Genomic DNA, 21,220 nt, shown 5'->3' on the forward strand with positions numbered 1-21,220 from the left:
GAGAAGAGAGAGGAGGAGGGACGGGACATGGAGGGAAGGGGGGGAGGAGGGAAAACATGCAGAGGGGAGAGAAGAGAGAGGAGGGGGGAAAGGAGGAGGAGGGAAGGGGGGGAGGAGGGAAAACAGGCAGAGGGGAGAGAAGAGAGAGGAGGAGGGACGGGACATGGAGGGAAGGGGGGGAGGAGGGAAAACATGCAGAGGGGAGAGAAGAGAGAGGAGGGGGGAAAGGAGGAGGAGGGAAGGGGGGGAGGAGGGAAAACATGCAGAGGGGAGAGAAGAGAGAGGAGGGGGGAAAGGAGGAGGAGGGAAGGGGGGGAGGAGGGAAAACAGGCAGAGGGGAGAGAAGAGAGAGGAGGGGGGAAGGGAGGAGGAGGGAAGGGAGGAAGAAGGGAGGAGAAGGAGGAGGGGAGAGAGACTCCGATACAGCAGCAGACATACACAGCATGATGATTTCCCTGCTCCTGTCAGTCAAATACTGACGACTGAGACAAACAAACTCTCTCACACACACACCCGCACAACTACACAGAGACAAAATGACAGAGCACTGAAAGGATCATCAGTTATGACTCAAGAAGAATGGAGGGTGGTAGTGGGGAGGGAAGAGAGGGGGACGAGAAAAAGGAAAAGCTGGACTGGGGGATAAATATATAGCCCTCTGGGCCAGGGCCAGTGACAGGCAGAACAAATGGATCCCTTCTTTCATTAGGTAGAGCGCTGGATGTTTGTGTCTCACTGAGATGAATGGGGTGCAAGCATCGAGCTGAGACAAGGCCATTACATGCTTGAGAATATGCAATCTAGTGTGTGCCTGTGTGTGCAAGCAAGAGAGCGTGTGTGCCTTTATGCATTTAGGTGCAGAAAACAGAGTTCCTTCTGATTTAATAAAATGGTGTTTTGTAATTAGTTGAGGGGGCGGACCATCAACCTACGATAGTCAATAACGTGTCTCCTACTTAAATTAATGAATTCTAGTTAGGCCTGAAGGTACAGTCTAGACATTATAGGGACGACATGCCATATTAAGAAAGATGTCCTCTCTTTGTCCTGGAGCAAGGGCGAAGAACTGTTCTCCGTTGAGACCTACCTGACCGTTTCTTGACCGCTTGCTGATTGAGGTTTGGAGCCAAGATTTCAATGGGGTTCCTTACCGTTTCTCAGTGGGGGTTTCTTACCATTTCTCAGGGGGGTTCCTTACCGTTTCTCAGGGGGGTTCCTTACCGTTTCTCAGTGGGGTTTTCTTACCGTTTCTCAGTGGGGGTTTCTTACCGTTTCTCAGTGGGGTTTTCTTACCGTTTCTCAGTGGAGTTCCTTAACGTTTCTCAGGGGGGGTTCCTTACCGTTTCTCAGTGGGGTTCCCTTACCGTTTCTCAGTGGGGTTCCTTACCGTTTCTCAGTGGGGTTTTCTTACCGTTTCTCAGTGGGGTTTTCCTTACCGTTTCTCAGGGGGGTTCCTTACCATTTCTCAAGGGGGTTCCTTACCGTTTCTCAGGGGGGTTCCTTACCGTTTCTCAGTGGGGTTTTCTTACCGTTTCTCAGTGGGGTTTTCCTTACCGTTTCTCAGGGGGGTTCCTTACCATTTCTCAGTGGGGTTCCTTAACGTTTCTCAGGGGGGTTCCTTACCGTTTCTCAGTGGGGTTCCCTTACCGTTTCTCAGTGGGGTTCCCTTACCGTTTCTCAGTGGCGTTCCTTACCGTTTCTCACAGGGGTTCCTTACCGTTTCTCAGTGGGGTTTCTTACCGTTTCTCAATGGGGTTTCTTACCGTTTCTCAGTGGGGTTCCCTTACCGTTTCTCAGTGGGGTTCCCTTACCGTTTCTCAGTGGGGTTCCTTACCATTTCTCAGTGGGGTTTTCTTACCGTTTCTCAGTGGGGTTTTCCTTACCGTTTCTCAGTGGGGTTCCCTTACCGTTTCTCAGTGGGGTTCCTTACCATTTCTCAGTGGGGTTTTCTTACCGTTTCTCAGTGGGGTTTTCCTTACCGTTTCTCAGGGAGGTTCCTTAACGTTTCTCAGTGGGGGTTTTCTTACCTCGATGTAATTTTGAATGTAACTTGAAAACTTTCAGGTCCAGGAGTGGGTGAGGTCACCTGAGGTTTCAAACATGCCCTGAGAACCGAGACTGTGGTTTTGGCAGAATTACTGTATCCCTGAACGTTGAAAAGCTGATGGTGTTATTGCGGTTGAGGAATGACTGTGGTTTGGCGGGACTGTGTCCAGTTGACACGGTGATCAGGATGAAACGCCTAAACTCACTTTTATTCCTGTAGTTTTACTTTCTTGGACACTCAGATTGTCTTCAGAACAGATTTGTTGTGGTGTAAACAGCAAAAGCTCGGTCATTATGGACACTATAACTGACCTGAGAGCAGTTTTGTAGTGGTGGATGGCCTCCTGGTGGCGCCCTCTGTCTTTCAGGAAGTTGGCGTAGTTGTAGTGAACCTTGGCGTTGTGAGGCAACGTCTGGATGCCAGACCTGTAGTAAAGAGAGAGAGAGGATGAGGGGAAAAGGAGGAGAGGCAGTGAAGCAGATGAACAAACCACACCGCCACCAAACCACACCCCCACCAAACCACACCCCCAAGACAACTCTCGCTTGGCTTCAGTCGTGGCCGCTAGCATTCTTAATGAGCATTCTTCAAAACAAGGCCAAATCAGGAAGTGCAGTCGCCTTTTACTGCATGTGTTCGTCTCAAGTTCTATAAGTTATTGATGGCCTTTGCCTTGTCATCAACTGCAATTCGACTGGGTGCACTGCATTTGCTCGCCCTGGCCCATTGCGGATTGATACTACAGTTTAATTAAAAAGCTTAGGCTACAGTAACGAGTGATAGTAAAAATAATAATAATAATAATAATTCAATCCTGTTTTTGTCCCCTCAATATGTTTGGAGTGTTGACAGTCATCATTGTTGTAATTGGCTTCAACGAGGGCATGTCTGCCCTCATCGCACTTCTCCTAAAATAAAATAAAAAATACTAGGCTCCTGTAAATTGCATATGCGTGTGTCACGTTCTCAAGAAGCAAAATATAGCCTAGGCCTACCGTTGACACTGCATTATAGGACTAAATCATTTAAATATGTTTGGAGAGGCAAATCTTTGGTAACTGGATGAGAGGTGCTGTTTGGAGATGGGGTTGGATACCTGAACAAGTGAATTTAAGAATGCAAGTCAGATTTGTTTATGTTTTAGGATGTGTAGTACATGTTTCATTCAAGGCACTCTGACGAATAGACCATTTAAACACCTTTTATGGATAGGCTAGGATAAAGGCAAGGATACAAATTTGCCATTGAACCAGCATTTGTTAGTAGCCTAGGCCTAAGGTAAGGGTAGCCTATGAAGGGCTTGGTCTTTAATCATATAAACCCCCCCAAAAAAAGCAATCTGTTTTTTAAAACAACAACAATATTTCTACATTGGCCATTGTATCATTGTCTCCTATTTGCAAGGCAGATTCTCAACAACAAAAAAAAACATAGGACTGAATAGTTTGAAGGAGTGTGTCTTTTGTAATCGGAACGAGTCCCGCTCTTTGAAAATGGAGATGGATAGCGTACTCGAAAAAGTTGAATGAATTATGCAGGTATGTGAATTATGAATAATAAAAAGCATGAGGGCTAAAAACCTCTGAAATATTTCAAAGCACTCTCCGGAGACCATTTAAAACCCCTTTAATCATAGGCTACTTGGCTAATGGCCAGGATAAAAACACACACCTCTGGGATGCTGCTAAACCAGCCTTCATTAAGAGGAGGGTAGGCTATGCTTGGTTTTGGAGGGAAACCAATCGTTTCTAACTACGAGATTCAACGACACAAAAGGTACTGGATAGGCTGCGCTTCCACTCTCGAAATCCAACTGAATTACTGTTAAGACCTGCTTTTGGTGGGTCTGAAAAAAGTCCCTTTAGCGCTGCATGAAATTGTCACTATTGCGCAAATATTGCCCCCCCCCCCCCCCCCCCCCCCCTCCCACTTCAGTGCAAGCTAGCTGATGTTAGACAAGTAAAATGCCTAGATCCCAGAATGAGAGATGGAGGGATGGAGGGAGGGAGGGATGAAATGAGGTGTCTTAGTAGCCTGTCCTTATCTGTTAGCGAAGCAGACAGGAAGAGGAACGGACAGATAAACTAATCGATAAACAGCAGGAAGCAGAGTCTGGGAGAGAGATAATGTCTGCTGAGGACATATACTGTAGATGGGGTCAGGGGTGTGTTTACGTGTGTGTGTGTGTGTGTGCGTGTGCGCGTGTGTGTGATTAGCATGTAATCTGACCGTGCCATATTCTAATGAACAGCTTTATATTCACACCCATTAATCTAGCATGTAAAACAACATGGAAAGGAGAGAGTGTGGAAGGAAGGAGAGAGGAAGGGTAAATAGTGGGAGAGAGGAAGAGAAAATGTGAGTGGAAAGAGCGAGCCTCTCTAATGTGCTACTGGTGATAACTCAAGCCATTGCATGAATCAGGGCCACAGACACAGACACAGACACAGACACAGACACACACACACCCCATACCACTGACCTGAAGAGGGCCTCCCGGGACAGCCAGATGTCGTTCTGCTGAACGGTCTTCCAGGAGAAGAGCAGGAGGAGCAGCAGCGTGGAGACGGTCAGGGCCGTGGTGCCCCAGCGACCCACCACAGAACACAACCTGCCCAGGCCATGGGCCACCAGGATACAGTAACCCATACTGGAGGAGGAGGGAGGGGGTAAAGGGGAGCGAGAGGGAGAGGGGAGTGAAGAAAGATGGGGGAAAAAGGTCAGAGAGAAGAAGGGGGGTGAATTTGACGTAGAGAGGAGTGGGGGGGAGGAGACAGGATGGGGGGAAGGAGAGAAGTTAGAGAAAGGTATGTCAGTGAGGAGGGGAGGCAGGGAAAGAGAGGGGAGTTTGTAAAAGTAAAGAGGGGGAGGGAGAGATATAGTACAGGGAAGGAAAGGAGGGGAGCCGAAATGAGGGGGGGATGGGAAGAGAGAAAGAGAGATGTCTTTCAATTATCTCCCACTCAATCATCTCCAGTCCAGTGCTGCAGTGTAAATACATACATGGATAATACTTTCTATTCCTCCTGCTCTCAAAGACATTCACTACTCTGAGACCAATGTGCTTCTCTAGAGTTTTCCCTGGACAGGATTCAACAAGAAAACGACACAATAAAACGACACATTAAGAAAACGGCCCTTTCTAGAAGCTCTCATTGGCCGCTCATACACTTCCTGTTTATGGTTAAGACGTCCCTGGTCGCCGTGTCCTGACAGTTTGAGCTAAACATAGCGCGATGAGCTTTAACAGCATGTCCACACACATATGATGCATGTACACATGCACACACCAATGAATGTGCACGTACACACACACACACACACGCACGCACGCACGCACGCACACACACAAAAGCAGGACAACGGACACACAAACACTACACACAAGCACTGTGCATGTGCACACACCCAAGAAAATGACGTGCTTTTCAGTTATCCAGAGTTCAAGAAGTCCTAGAAGTCTAGCCAAGAATCCCCCCTCTCCAGTCCCACAGTACCCTGTTTTTCCACAGGAAATATAACATGGCTGCTTCCTTACAATCCCCTACCTCCCCAAACACACACAACTAAGACTGAACAAACCCCATCTCCCACCCCAATGCTGTCTCACACCCCTGTTTGCGTGTGTGTGTGTGTGTGTGTGTGTGTATTAGCACAGGGCAAACAGGGCTCTCTCATTCCTTCCAAACCATTGCAGTTTCCACTACAAACCCAGGCAGAAGGAAGGAAAGTGGGTGGACAAAATAACCAGGAGACATTGTGAGAAAGTAACACAGAGGAAAATCATCTTAAGAGAGAGAGAGAGAGAGAGAGACAGAATGTGAGAACAGGTTGAAAAAAGAAAGGAGGCAGAAAACACTGTGTTAAAAGTACAGATGTGATAGAACGACACGGCGACAGACAGACAGAGGAGAAGAGCGAGAGAGGAGCCAAAGAGAGTGATTGAAACCGAGGGAGAATACATGGGAGAGAGCTAGCAGCCAGCTATTTAAAGTCTGTCTGCTGATTTACAGTATCCTCCTGAGTGTGTGTCAGAGAGAGAGAGAGAGAGAGAGAGACACAGAGAGAGAGACACAGAGAGAGAGAGACACAGAGAGAGAGAGACGCACAGAGAGACAGAGAGAGAGAGCGAGAGACACAGAGAGAGAGAGAGAGAGAGAGAGACAGAGACACAGCGAGAGAGAGAGAGAGACAGAGAGAGAGAGAGAGACACAGAGAGAAAGAGAGAGAGAGAGAGAGAGAGAGGGAGAGACACAGAGAGAGAGGGAGAGAGACACAGAGAGAGAGAGAGAGAGAGAGAGAGAGACACACAGAGAGAGAGGGAGAAAGACAGAGAGAGAGAGAGAGAGAGAGAGAGAGAGAGACAGAGACAGAGACACAGACAGAGACAGAGAGAGAGAGAGAGAGAGAGCACCCAGACAGCCCCGGCATCCATCACTCCTGCTTTAGACATTCTGCTGTCAGAGCTAACGGCCTAACCAGTGCTAATATTTACCCTGGCACACGGCACGGCCCAACCCCCCCCCCCAATCAGAGCCCTGGGTGGGCGGACAGGGATGAATGCCAGCCTAAGTGGGGACCTTGATATCACACGCTGGAATTCACTGAGCAGAAAACTATCCTATCCTATCCACTATCCACACACACACACACATCCACACACGTGCTTGCATGCAGGCACACACACACTGCACAACTCCCATCTGAGTACTGTGTGTGTGTGTTGTGAGTACACATAATAAGCCTTGAGGCCTGTGTGAAACAAAGCATGTGACACATGAGAGAAGTGCAGTCTCTTAGAATGACACGGTGCGTGTGTGTGTGTGTGTGTGTGCGTGTGTGTGAGAGAGCGTGAGAGCATGCACTGTGACGTTGATCTCAGACAGCAGACCGTAAACTGAGTGAATCAGCATGATCATGAATGAGATCACCCTGCGCTAATTGTCCTCTCTCTGAAAAGCACCGCCAATGAATTCAGCTGAAACGCCCGCGCCTCTGTCAGTTGTACAGCCCTGCCAGACACACACACACACACACACACACACACACACACACACACACACACACACACACACACACCAAGCCTGCCTGCCATGATAACGTTCCAGCATTCCCTCTTGCTCTGTTGTGGAGTAAAATGGTTGTGTGATTGCAGGCAGCGGAAAGCTCTCGAAAAACACACGGAGCAGAACTCCGTTTCCCCGGAGACGTCTCCGTACGCTTGGGGCTTCATTAAAAAGTTCTGCTAGCGCGTTCGTCAGAAAGTCAGACGAAAGGAAGGTATACAGCATCGGAGAAAATCAATTAACAAACACACAGAATGCTAACCGAGAACCTGGCAAATGTTTCATTTGAAAAGCAAACAAAGCGTTTCTCTGCAGGCGCGGCAAAGTGGAAAGGGATGGTAGAAATGTCCGATTACACAAGACTCCAATCTCTTCCAATACATTCTCATACACCCACACACATCCACATTCTGTCTCTCTAGCCGCAATCACAAATCTCTCTCTCTCATGCAAACACTCACACACACACACACACACACACACACACACACACACACACACACACACACACACACACACACACACACACACACACTCAAACGCAAGCTCGCATAATTGCAATCGCTCTCTGTCTCACACACACACACACACACACACACACACACACAATCTCGGTCCCCTTTTGCATTTGCAGCGGGTTAGTGATGCATCTCTAATACCTCTGGCTGGGGTGGAATTCATTTAGCGGCCGAGTGTCGAGCTGTGAGTGGGCGATATTAAACCCTGGGATGGGGAACCTGTCTGCATGGAAATCACTACTAATCCTGCGCTCAGCTACGCAGATGACTCAGGGAGTATAAGTGAAAGTTCCCTGCAGACCCGAGCAAGGAAAGATTAGCAGAATTAATAGTTAGAGGGATGGAGAGAGGGAGGAGGCGAGGGATTGAGGGAGGGAGAGAAGGAGAGGGGGGGGGGGAATTAGAACAATTTGAGTTAGACTGCGATAGGAAAAGGACGGAAGGGGGTAGGAGGAGGTTAAAAGGGGATATAGAGCAGGAGAAACCTGTTGTATGAGCATAAACCTCCCTAAAGCAACCATGCCCAATAAAGACTACATTTAGATGGAAGTGTAAACCCTGTGCTCAGACATGTGTCTGGACTACATTTAGATTGAAGTGTAAACCCTGTGCTCAGACATGTGTCTGGACTACATTTAGATTGAAGTGTAAACCCTGTGCACAGCCATGTGTCTGGACTACATTTAGATGGAAGTGTAAACCCTGTGCACAGCCATGTGTCTGGACTACATTTAGATGGAAGTGTAAACCCTGTGCACAGCCATGTGTTTGGACTACATTTAGATGGAAGTGTAAACCCTGTGCTCAGACATGTGTCTGGACTACATTTAGATGGAAGTGTAAACCCTGTGCTCAGACATGTGTCTGGACTACATTTAGATGGAAGTGTAAACCCTGTGCTCAGACATGTGTCTGGACTACATTTAGATTGAAGTGTAAACCCTGTGCACAGCCATGTGTCTGGACTACATTTAGATGGAAGTGTAAACCCTGTGCACAGCCATGTGTCTGGACTACATTTAGATGGAAGTGTAAACCCTGTGCTCAGACATGTGTCTGGACTACATTTAGATTGAAGTGTAAACCCTGTGCTCAGACATGTGTCTGGACTACATTTAGATGGAAGTGTAAACCCTGTGCTCAGACATGTGTCTGGACTACATTTAGATGGAAGTGTAAACCCTGTGCTCAGTCATGTGTCTGGACTACATTTAGATGGAAGTGAAAACCCTGTGCTCAGACATGTGTCTGGACTACATTTAGATGGAAGTGTAAACCCTGTGCTCAGACATGTGTCTGGACTACATTTAGATGGAAGTGTAAACCCTGTGCACAGCCATGTGTCTGGACTACATTTAGATGGAAGTGTAAACCCTGTGCACAGCCATGTGTTTGGACTACATTTAGATGGAAGTGTAAACCCTGTGCACAGCCATGTGTTTGGACTACATTTAGATGGAAGTGTAAACCCTGTGCTCAGACATGTGTCTGGACTACATTTAGATGGAAGTGTAAACCCTGTGCTCAGACATGTGTCTGGACTACATTTAGATGGAAGTGTAAACCCTGTGCCCAGACATGTGTCTGGACTACATTTAGATGGAAGTGAAAACCCTGTGCTCAGACATGTGTCTGGACTACATTTAGATGGAAGTGAAAACCCTGTGCTCAGACATGTGTCTGGACTACATTTAGATGGAAGTGAAAACCCTGTGCTCAGACATGTGTCTGGACTACATTTAGCCTAACATGTAACACACTGCAGGCAGAGATGAGGGGTCTCTCTTTAGCACCGTCTCATGTTCCCTTCACTTTAAATCAATCCCAGCATGCCCTCTGCCTCGTTGACAAGTATCCCACTGCGCTGGTTAGTTACACCGTGGCTGTAATAACACACATACTGTACATATACCTGCCTGAGATGATACAACACATACACATTGGAAAACAGTTGCATGTTTTCTGTTTGATCAACTACCCCACAGTACAGGAGGAGGAGTCCCATTTCCCTTACTCCTCCTATCACAGCAGTGGGAACTGCTTTTGAGGGGGGATCATTTACATATTTGAGAAGCATCTGTTGACACTTTATTCTGTCATTATACATGCAGGAGGGTAAGTGAGTGGAGAGAGATGAAGTGAGTGGATTTTACACAGCCCCCCCCCCCCCCCCTCCACACACAGCTTCCTCCAGGCTATACACTCTAAACTCCCAACCTGCAGGAGTGAATGTGTGTGTCTGTGTGCGCGCGGGCATGTATGTGTGTTTAAAGGGCAGAGGCCCCCAAGGGCCCATCTGAGCCTGATCAGGGCTCCAGGCCCCTACAGCCATGATAATCCTACACACACACACGCATGCGCACACACACAGGCACACACACGTACATTCACACACCGGGACCGGATTAGCAGAAAGAGATGGGGGTAGGCCCTGAGACAGGACAATAGAAAGTCGAAAGAGAGAGAGAAGAGAGACAGAGCATTGACAGACAAAACAGAATTTGCTTTTCTTATAAGATATCAGCATCAGGAAAAATAAATAGAAAACTTATCTGGGAAGCCCTTGAAAGCACTGAAGGACGAAGGAGCCCTTAGAGTGACGCAAGGCAGCGGGAGAGAACAGACAGATGGAGAGAGCAGAAAGTAAAGGAGAGAGGGAGGAGAGAGAATAAAGGAGAGAGGGAGGAGAGAGAGAGAGAGAGCACTTCATAGGAATCCACTACAAGGACGTACCAGAGAGGCCCTTGACTGAAGTGTGAAGCACAGCAGAAAATAACCATGTGTGTGTGTGTGTGTGTGTGTGTGTGTGTGTGTGTGTGTGTGTGCGTGCATGTGTGTGCGTGCATGTGTGACGCGCTCTCCATATGTTCAATCACTCACTCGTACACACTCTTGTAAACTCCCGCACAGATAAACACACTAGGGCTGTCCCCAACAAAAAAAATATATTGGTCGACCAAGAGTCGTCTGTTCTTGGTTGAATTTTTTTAAAGTGTATTGTTAAATAAATCAACTACAGTAGATGTAGGATAAAAATGAAGACACACAAATTACTAAAAAAAGAGGGAGCCAGAGATCAATATAGCCTGAACAGAAGGGGAAAAACCTGGTCCTCCTGCTGCTCACTGTTTCTGGCCTTTCGAACAGTTGACTAAATGGGGTCAGCCCTAAAACACACACAAATGCAGTAAGGGCAACCAAGCTAGTCTACACACTACTGCACACAGGAGAATTACACCAGCTATCTAATTAAAAACCATCCTAACCCAGAGAGGTTTAGAGGTGGGGAAACACACACATTACCTACAATAACACACACACACACACACACACAACCCACCTGGGCATGTAGAGGACCCTCTCTGCCACCACGAAGCCCACCCTGAAGAAGAGGTTACTGGCAGGGATGAAGGGAAAGACCAGGAACAACACCCCCAGCAACACCTCCCTATTCTCCAACCTCTACAGACGGGGGGGGGGAGAGGGAGAGAAAGTGTGAGAGGTTAGCACACCCATAGGAAAAACAGAGCCTAAAATCCCCCACATTTAATTGTTTCGCCTGTGGCCTTCATGTTGTATGCAGTAGCACGCATTCTGTCCAGTGTTTGAATACATGATGTGCATGTCAGCAGGCCCACTTCAAACAGCAGTGGAAATAGATCAATGGCATATTCATTATACATGTCACACTTAGTTACTGAGCATATCTGACTGATGCTCGGAAATATCGAAGCCCGACGCCGATTGAGTAGATCATTAAAAACAGTTCATTCATTTGAAATCTACGCTGCGTCGAAACGATTCATTTTTAATAAGAGTAAAAAGCCCCCTCTGTATTTTTCCATTCTGAACGTAGCCGGCGTAGTTGTTAGAACAAACAGAAGCTAATTGGTCTAATGACTGTGCCCTCAGTAATGGCGTTGATTCCCTCGTTAAATTACAGTTGCAAAGCCGCGGCGTCTTAATTAAGCCGCCGGTCCAATCCACGCCCCATTCTCTTGTCAACCACCTAATCACACCGCGGGACGTACAGCATGCGGACATAGATAGGATCACACACTAGTCGACTACAGACACACACGCATGGAAGCACACAGACTGGGGGCTAGATATTATGCCATAGATAGGATCACACAGTAATTAACACATGCACATACACTCTCCCCCATTCAACCGTGCTGCTCTAAGCAGTGTGATCCCATACACTAGGCAGTGGAGTGGACCAGTGAATGGATGGGGGAGGTTGGGTTGCTGATAGTCTCTCTCCATGTGTCATTGGTTCCCTGTATGTCATTCCAACACAGCCCCTTCAGGGGACTCTCTCTCTCTTGCACACACAAAATCTCTCTCTCACTCTCACTCCTCCTCCTCTTCTTCTTCCTATTCTCCCTGTACATCTGAACTCTGCTGTAGACGAGAGCAATGTCTCAACTGCTTCTCCGTTACCATGGAGACGGCAGCAGGCGCCTGTACAACGTCTGTCACAATACAGCTGCTTTAACCTTGCACACCTTTCTCCCTCCATCCTCCTCCTCCTCCTCTCTATCACCTGTTCATCTCCTCTCTCTTTCTTTCGTCCTCAGTCCTCTACTCTTAACTCTTTCCTTTCCATTCTAAATGTCCTCTAGTTTCCCCCGTCACTCTACTCTCTCTTCTCCTCCTCTCCTCTTTTCTTCCCTTTCCACCATCCCTCCTTTCCTCTCTCCTCATCTCTCAACCCCTGGTGTAGAGGAATATTCTGCGCTACAGCCCAGTGCTCCAGATGACTATACTGGGTGGTCAGCAGCAAGGCATCCCTCCCAGATCAGACCCCTCTAGTTCTGGACCGTTAGTCCATCCCAGTAGAACCCTTCAGAACTGGCTGACTGACATATGTCCCAGTCCACACACACACACACACTCACCAGCCTTGCCAGGCCAACAGATGGCTAGGCAGTACACACACACACACACACACACACACCAGCCCTGCCAGGCCAACAGATGGCTAGGCAGTCCACACACACACACACTCACCAGCCCTGCCAAGCCAACAGATGGCTAGGCAGTCCACACACACACACACTCACCAGCCCTGCCAGGCCAACAGATGGCTAGGCATTACACACACACACACACACTCACCAGCCCTGCCAGGCCAACAGATGGCTAGGCAGTACACACACACACTCACCAGCCCTGCCAGGCCAACAGATGGCTAGGCAGTACACACACACACTCACCAGCCCTGCCAGGCCAACAGATGGCTAGACAGTACACACACACACACACACCAGCCCTGCCAGGCCAACAGATGGCTAGGCAGTACACACACACACACACTCACCAGCCCTGCCAGGCCAACAGATGGCTAGGCAGTCCACACACACACACACACACACACACTCACCAGCCCTGCCAGGCCAACAGATGGCTAGGCAGTACACACACACACACACACACACACACACACACACACACACACACACACACACACACACACACACACACACACACACACACACACACACACACACACACACACACACACACACACACACACCAGCCCTGCCAGGCCAACAAATACTTAGGTGTCTGGTTAGACTGTAAACTCTCCTTCCAGACCCATATCAAACATCTCCAATCCAAAATTAAATCTAGAATTGGCTTCCTATTTCGCAACAAAGCATCCTTCACTCATGCTGCCAAACATTCCCTTGTAAAACTGACCATCCTACCAATCCTCGACTTTGGCGATGTCATTTACAAAATAGCCTCCAATACCCTACTCAACAAATTGGATGCAGTCTATCACAGTGCAATCCGTTTTGTCACCAAAGCCCCATATACTACCCACCATTGCGACCTGTACGCTCTCGTTGGCTGGCCCTCGCTTCATACTCGTCGCCAAACCCACTGGCTCCATGTCATCTACAAGACCCTGCTAGGTAAAGTCCCCCCTTATCTCAGCTCGCTGGTCACCATAGCATCTCCCACCTGTAGCACACGCTCCAGCAGGTATATCTCTCTAGTCACCCCCAAAACCAATTCTTTCTTTGGCCGCCTCTCTTTCCAGTTCTCTGCTGCCAATGACTGGAACGAACTACAAAAATCTCTGAAACTGGAAACACTTATCTCCCTCACTAGATTTAAGCACCAACTGTCAGAGCAGCTCACAGATTACTGCACCTGTACATAGCCCACCTATAATTTATCCCAAACAACTACCTCTTTCCCAACTGTATTTAATTAATTTATTTATTTTGCTCCTTTGCACCCCATTATTTTTATTTCTACTTTGCACATTCTTCCATTGCAAAACTACCATTCCAGTGTTTTACTTGCTATATTGTATTTACCTTGACACCATGGCCTTTTTTGCCTTTACCTCCCTTCTCACCTAATTTGCTCACATTGTATATAGACTTGTTTCTACTGTATTATTGACTGTATGTTTGTTTTACTCCATGTGTAACTCTGTGTCGTTGTATCTGTCGAACTGCTTTGCTTTATCTTGGCCAGGTCGCAATTGTAAATGAGAACTTGTTCTCAACTTGCCTACCTGGTTAAATAAAGGTAAAATAAAATAAAAAAAACAGATGGCTAGGCAGTCCACACACACACACCAGCCCTGCCAGGCCAACAGATGGCTAGGCAGTACACACACACTCACCAGCCCTGCCAGGCCAACAGATGGCTAGGCAGTACACACACACTCACCAGCCCTGCCAGGCCAACAGATGGCTAGGCAGTACACACACACACACACACTCACCAGCCCTGCCAGGCCAACAGATGGCTAGGCAGTACACACACACACACACACTCACCAGCCCTGCCAGGCCAACAGATGGCTAGGCAGTACACACACACACACACACACACACACACACACACACACACACACACACACACACACACCATCCCTGCCAGGCCAACAGATGGCTAGGCAGTCCACACACACACACACTCACCAGCCCTGCCAGGCCAACAGATGGCTAGGCAGTCCACACACACACACACTCACCAGCCCTGCCAGGCCAACAGATGGCTAGGCAGTACACACACACACACTCACCAGCCCTGCCAGGCCAACAGATGGCTAGGCAGTACACACACACACTCACCAGCCCTGCCAGGCCAACAGATGGCTAGGCAGTACACACACACACACACTCACCAGCCCTGCCAGGCCAACAGATGGCTAGGCAGTACACACACACACTCACCAGCCCTGCCAGGCCAACAGATGGCTAGGCAGTACACACACACACACACACACTCACCAGCCCTGCCAGGCCAACAGATGGCTAGGCAGTCCACACACACACACACACTCACCAGCCCTGCCAGGCCAACAGATGGCTAGGCAGTACACACACACACACACACACACACACACACACACACACACACACACACACACACACCAGCCCTGCCAGGCCAACAGATGGCTAGGCAGTCCACACACACACACACTCACCAGCCCTGCCAGGCCAACAGATGGCTAGGCAGTACACACACACTCACCAGCCCTGCCAGGCCAACAGATGGCTAGGCAGTACACACACACACACACACACTCACCAGCCCTGCCAGGCCAACAGATGGCTAGGCAGTCCACACATACACACACTCACCAGCCCTGCCAGGCCAACAGATGGCTAGGCAGTACACACACACACAGACACACACACACACACACACATGCAGTGAGTGGAGAGAGATGAAGTGAGTGGATTTTACACAGCCCCCCCCCCCCTCCACACACAGCTTCCTCCAGGCTATATACATGTGCACGCACACACGATGCAATCGCCATCACACTACTCTATCCCATCTGGACAAGAGGAATACCTAAGTAAGAATGCCGTTCATGGACTACAGCTCAGCATTTAACACCATAATACACTCTCCTGTATTCCGTTCACCCACGACTGCGGGGCCATGCACGCCTCCAACTCAATCATCAAGTTTGCAGACGACACTACAGTGGTAGGCTTGATTAGCAACAACGACGAGACGGCCTCCAGGGAGGAGGTGAGGGCCCTCAGGTTATTTTCCTGACACCACACTCTATCACTCAATGTCAGCAAAACAAGAGAGATGATCGTGGACTTCAGGAAACAGCAGAGGGAGCTCCCCCCCAATCCACATTGAAGGGACAGCAGGAGTCTGAGAAAAATGTGTCTCGTCTCCCCGAAAACCCTCACTAACCTTTACAGGTGCACAATTGAGAGCATCCTGTCGGGCTGTATCACCGCCTGGTACAGCAACTGCACCGCCCACAACTGCAGGGCTCTCCAGAGGGTGGTGCGGTCTGTACAACGCATCACCGGGGGCAAAGTACCTGCCCTCCTACACCACCCAATGTCACCGGAAGGCCAAAAAGATCATCAAGGACAACAATCACCCGAGCCACTCTGTTCACCCCACTATCATCTAGAAGACAAGGTCAGTACAGGTGCATCAAAGCTGGGACCGAGAGATTGAAAAACAGCTTCTATGTCAAGGCCATCAGATTGTTAAACAGCCACCATTAGCACAGAGAGGCGGCTGCCTATCTACAGACTTGATATCATTGGCCACTTTAATACATGGAACACTAGTCACTTTAAGAATGACACTTTAATAATGTTTACATATCTCACAATCCTCATCTCATATGTACAGTGCCTTGCGAAAGTATTCGGCCCCCTTGAACTTTGCGACCTTTTGCCACATTTCAGGCTTCAAACATAAAGATATAAAACTGTATTTTTTTGTGAAGAATCAACAACAAGTGGGACACAATCATGAAGTGGAACGACATTTATTGGATATTTCAAACTTTTTTAACAAATCAAAAACTGAAAAATTGGGCGTGCAAAATTATTCAGCCCCCTTAAGTTAATACTTTGTAGCGCCACCTTTTGCTGTGATTACAGCTGTAAGTCGCTTGGGGTATGTCTCTATCAGTTTTGCACATCGAGAGACTGACATTTTTTCCCATTCCTCCTTGCAAAACAGCTCGAGCTCAGTGAGGTTGGATGGAGAGCATTTGTGAACAGCAGTTTTCAGTTCTTTCCACAGATTCTCGATTCGATTCAGGTCTGGACTTTGACTTGGCCATTCTAACACCTGGATATGTTTATTTTTGAACCATTCCATTGTAGATTTTGCTTTATGTTTTGGATCATTGTCTTGTTGGAAGACAAATCTTCGTCCCAGTCTCAGGTCTTTTGCAGACTCCATCAGGTTTTCTTCCAGAATGGTCCTGTATTTGGCTCCATCCATCTTCCCATCAATTTTAACCATCTTCCCTGTCCCTGCTGAAGAAAAGCAGGCCCAAACCATGATGCTGCCACCACCATGTTTGACAGTGGGGATGGTGTGTTCAGGGTGATGAGCTGTGTTGCTTTTACGCCAAACATAACGTTTTGCATTGTTGCCAAAAAGTTCAATTTTGGTTTCATCTGACCAGAGCACCTTCTTCCACATGTTTGGTGTGTCTCCCAGGTGGCTTGTGGCAAACTTTAAACAACACTTTTTATGGATATCTTTAAGAAATGGCTTTCTTCTTGCCACTCTTCCATAAAGGCCAGATTTGTGCAATATACGACTGATTGTTGTCCTATGGACAGAGTCTCCCACCTCAGCTGTAGATCTCTGCAGTTCATCCAGAGTGATCATGGGCCTCTTGGCTGCATCTCTGATCAGTCTTCTCCTTGTATGAGCTGAAAGTTTAGAGGGACGGCCAGGTCTTGGTAGATTTGCAGTGGTCTGATACTCCTTCCATTTCAATATTATCGCTTGCACAGTGCTCCTTGGGATGTTTAAAGCTTGGGAAATCTTTTTGTATCCAAATCCGGCTTTAAACTTCTTCACAACAGTATCTCGGACCTGCCTGGTGTGTTCCTTGTTCTTCATGATGCTCTCTGCGCTTTTGACGGACCTCTGAGACTATCACAGTGCAGGTGCATTTATATGGAGACTTGATTACACACAGGTGGATTGTATTTATACTCATTAGTCATTTAGGTCAACATTGGATCATTCAGAGATCCTCACTGAACTTCTGGAGAGAGTTTGCTGCACTGAAAGTAAAGGGGCTGAATAATTTTGCACGCCCAATTTTTCAGTTTTTGATTTGTTAAAAAAGTTTGAAATATCCAATAAATGTCGTTCCACTTCATGAATGTGTCCCACTTGTTGTTGATTCTTCACAAAAAAAATACAGTTTTATATCTTTATGTTTGAAGCCTGAAATGTGGCAAAAGGTCGCAAAGTTCAAGGGGGCCGAATACTTTCGCAAGGCACTGTATATACTGTATCCTACACTATGTATTCTATACTATTGCATCTTAGCCGCTCTGTCACTGCTCATCCATATATTTTATACTTATATATTCTCATCCCATTCCTTTACTAGATTGTGTGTATAAGGTTTTGTTGTGGAATTGTTGATATGACCTGTTAGATACTGCTGCACTGTCGGATCTGAAAGCACAATCATTTCCCTAACCTCGCAATAACATCTGCTAAACATGTGTATGTGACCAATACATTTTGATTTGACACACACACACACAAAATGGGATCCGACCCATCATTTCGAACAGTAAATAGAGCAAATAAACCAACAAACACACTCCACTGTAAGGAGTTGTCTTTCCCTGCCCTCTCACGTACTTGTTCCTCTCAGGCTTTCCCTGCCCTCTCACGTACTTGTTCCTCTCAGGCTTTCCCTGCCCTCTCACATACTTGTTCCTCTCAGGCTTTCCCTGCCCTCTCACGTACTTGTTCCTCCCAGGCTTTCCCTGCCCTCTCACGTACTTGTTCCTCTCAGGCTTTCCCTGCCCTCTCACGTACTTGTTCCTCTCAGGCTTTCCCTGCCCTCTCACGTACTTGTTCCTCTCAGGCTTTCCCTGCCCTCTCACGTACTTGTTCCTCTCAGGCTTTCCCTGCCCTCTCACGTACTTGTTCCTCTCAGGCTTTCCCTGCCCTCTCACGTACTTGTTCCTCTCAGGCTTTCCCTGCCCTCTCACGTACTTGTTCCTCTCAGGCTTTCCCTGCCCTCTCACGTACTTGTTCCTCTCAGGCTTTCCCTGCCCTCTCACGTACTTGTTCCTCTCAGGCTTTCCCTGCCCTCTCACATACTTCTTCCTCTCAGGCTTTCCCTGCCCTCTCACATACTTCTTCCTCTCAGGCTTTCCCTGCCCTCTCACATACTTCTTCCTCTCAGGCTTTCCCTGCCCTCTCATGTACTTGATCATCTCAGACTTTCCCTGCCCTCTCACGTACTTGATCATCTCAGGCTTTCCCTGCCCTCTCATGTACTTGATCATCTCAGGCTTTCCCTGCCCTCTCTTGTACTTGTTCCTCTCAGACAGCTGTTGGTTCCATGAGTTTGCTATACTGTATGCCTTTGCTGATGATGCACTGACCCCCACACCCACCGTGTCAATGGTCAGGGATATAAATCAGGAAGTGACCAAACCTGGAAGTGGTCATTCTAATTCTATGACATTGACCATGTTGCAGACAATCTACTGTATATTGCAGTCACATCAAGCAAAGGCGGCATGGGCTGCGTTCATCCAGGCGTTGTGTGATCTAGAAGGAAACTGCAATGTAGCCAGGCCTGGAACGCGCCCACAGACCGGGCTTTAAATGACTTTTTGAGGTCAAGGTTAAGGGCAGGAACCAGGAACTGACAAACACCAACAGGGGACAGGAGTGATGCACCAATTACTTCCTGGGGTCAAGGGTCACCTGTGCATTCTGCTTGAGGTGGTTGTGGATGATGATACAGACAGATCTCTCTAGGAGAGGTCATAGGGGTTACAGAGGCAAGTCACACTGATGGCACTGTGTGACTATGTCACATCTCCCAAGGGCCTTTGTAGCATGTCGGGAGTGTGACGGGAGAGAGGGAGAGAGAGAGAGAGCGAGGAAGGGAGAAAGCCATTAGACTCATCATTTATCAATAACCAAGCCGCATGCATTCTAGGAGGTCGACCGATTATGATTTTTCAACGCTGGTACCGATACCGATTATTGGAGGACCAAAAAAAGCCGATACCAATTAAATCGGACAATTACAACAATACTGAATGAACATTTTTATTTTAACTTAATATAATACATCAATCAAATCAATTTAGCCTCAAGTAAATAATGAAACATGTTCAATTTGGTTGAAATAACGCAAAAACAAAGTGTTGGAGAAGAAAGTAAAAGTGCAATATGTGCCATGTAAAAAAGCTAACGTTTAAGTTCCTTGCTCAGAACATAAGAACATATGAAAGCTGGTGGTTCCTTTTATTAGAGTCTTCAATATTCCCAGGTAAGAAGTTTTAGGTTGTAGTTATTATAGGACTATTTCTCTCTATACCATTTGTATTTCATATACCTTTGACTATTGGATGTTCTTATAGGCACTTTAGTATTGCTAGTGTAACAGTATAGCTTCTGTCCCTCTCCTCGCCCCTACCTGGGCTTGAACCAGGAACACATCGACAACAGCCACCCTCGAAGCATCGTTACCAATCGCTCCACAAAAGCCGCGGCCCTTGCAGAGCAAGGGGAACAACTACTCCAAGTCTCAGAGTGAGTGACGTTTGAAACGCTATTAGCGCGCACCCCACTAACTAGCTAGCCATTTCACATCGGTTACACCAGTCTAATCTCGGGAGTTGATAGGCTTAAAGTCATAAACAGCGCAATGCTTAAAGCATTGCGAAGAGCTGCTGGCAAACGCATGAAAGTGTTGTTTGAATGAATGCTTACGAGCCTGCTGCTGCCTACCACCACTCAGTCAGACCCTTCTCCCCTACACCCGGTGCCGACAGAGATGGCCGCTTCGCATTCCTAGGAAACTATGCAGTATTTTGTTTTTTTACGTGTTATTTCTTTCATTGGTACCCCATGTAATCTAAAAAATAAAAATAAAATGTAATCTTAGGTTTCATTACATACAGCCGGGAGGAACTACTGAATATAAGAGCAACATCAACTCACCATCATTACGACCAGGAATATGACTTTCCCGAAGCGGCTCCTGTGTTTTGCCCACCACAATGGATCGGATCCCAGCCGGCGAACCTAAACAACGTTGCCGTAAAAGGGGCAAACGAAGCGGTCTTCTGGTCAGGCTCCGGAGACGGGCACATTGCGCACCACTCCCTAGCATACCACTCGCCAATGTCCAGTCTCTTGACAACATGGTAGATGAAATCCGAGCAAGGGTAGCATTCCAGAGAGACATCAGAGACTAACGTTCTTTGCTTCACAGAAACATGGCTCACTCGAGAGACGCTATCGGAGTCGGTGCAGCCAGCTGGTTTCTTCACGCATCGCGCCGACAGAAACAAGCATCTTCCTGGTAAGAAGAGTATGCCTTATGATTAATGAGACGTAGTGTGATCATAACAACATACAGGAACTCAAGTCCTTCTGTTCACCTGACTCAAATGTCGACTGCATTATCTACCAAGGGAATTCTCTTGGATTATAATTACAGCCGTATATATTCCCCCCCAAGCAGACACATTGATGGCCCTGAACAAACTTTATTTGACTCTAGGTAAACTGGAAACCACATATCCTGAGGCTGCATTCATTGTAGC

At 47.6% G+C, this 21,220-nt stretch overlaps 1 protein-coding gene across 1 annotated transcript in view; it reads right to left on the reverse strand.

Moving 5' to 3' along the window:
• LOC110501043 (protein O-mannosyl-transferase TMTC1) overlaps positions 1-21,220 on the reverse strand; it is a 100,251-nt gene that overhangs the window by 19,431 nt on the left and 59,600 nt on the right. The window contains exons 8-10 of the mRNA XM_036957509.2: positions 10,972-11,093; positions 4,530-4,697; positions 2,359-2,472 (exon numbers count right to left, since the gene is read on the reverse strand). Of these exons, the coding sequence (XP_036813404.1) occupies positions 2,359-2,472; positions 4,530-4,697; positions 10,972-11,093 (404 nt within the window). The remainder of the gene's footprint in view (positions 1-2,358; positions 2,473-4,529; positions 4,698-10,971; positions 11,094-21,220) is intronic.

The sequence above is a fragment of the Oncorhynchus mykiss genome, chromosome 21, assembly GCF_057628025.1.
Source record: "Oncorhynchus mykiss isolate SJ-2025 chromosome 21, ASM5762802v1, whole genome shotgun sequence".
In the NCBI taxonomy this organism is placed as follows: domain Eukaryota; kingdom Metazoa; phylum Chordata; class Actinopteri; order Salmoniformes; family Salmonidae; genus Oncorhynchus; species Oncorhynchus mykiss.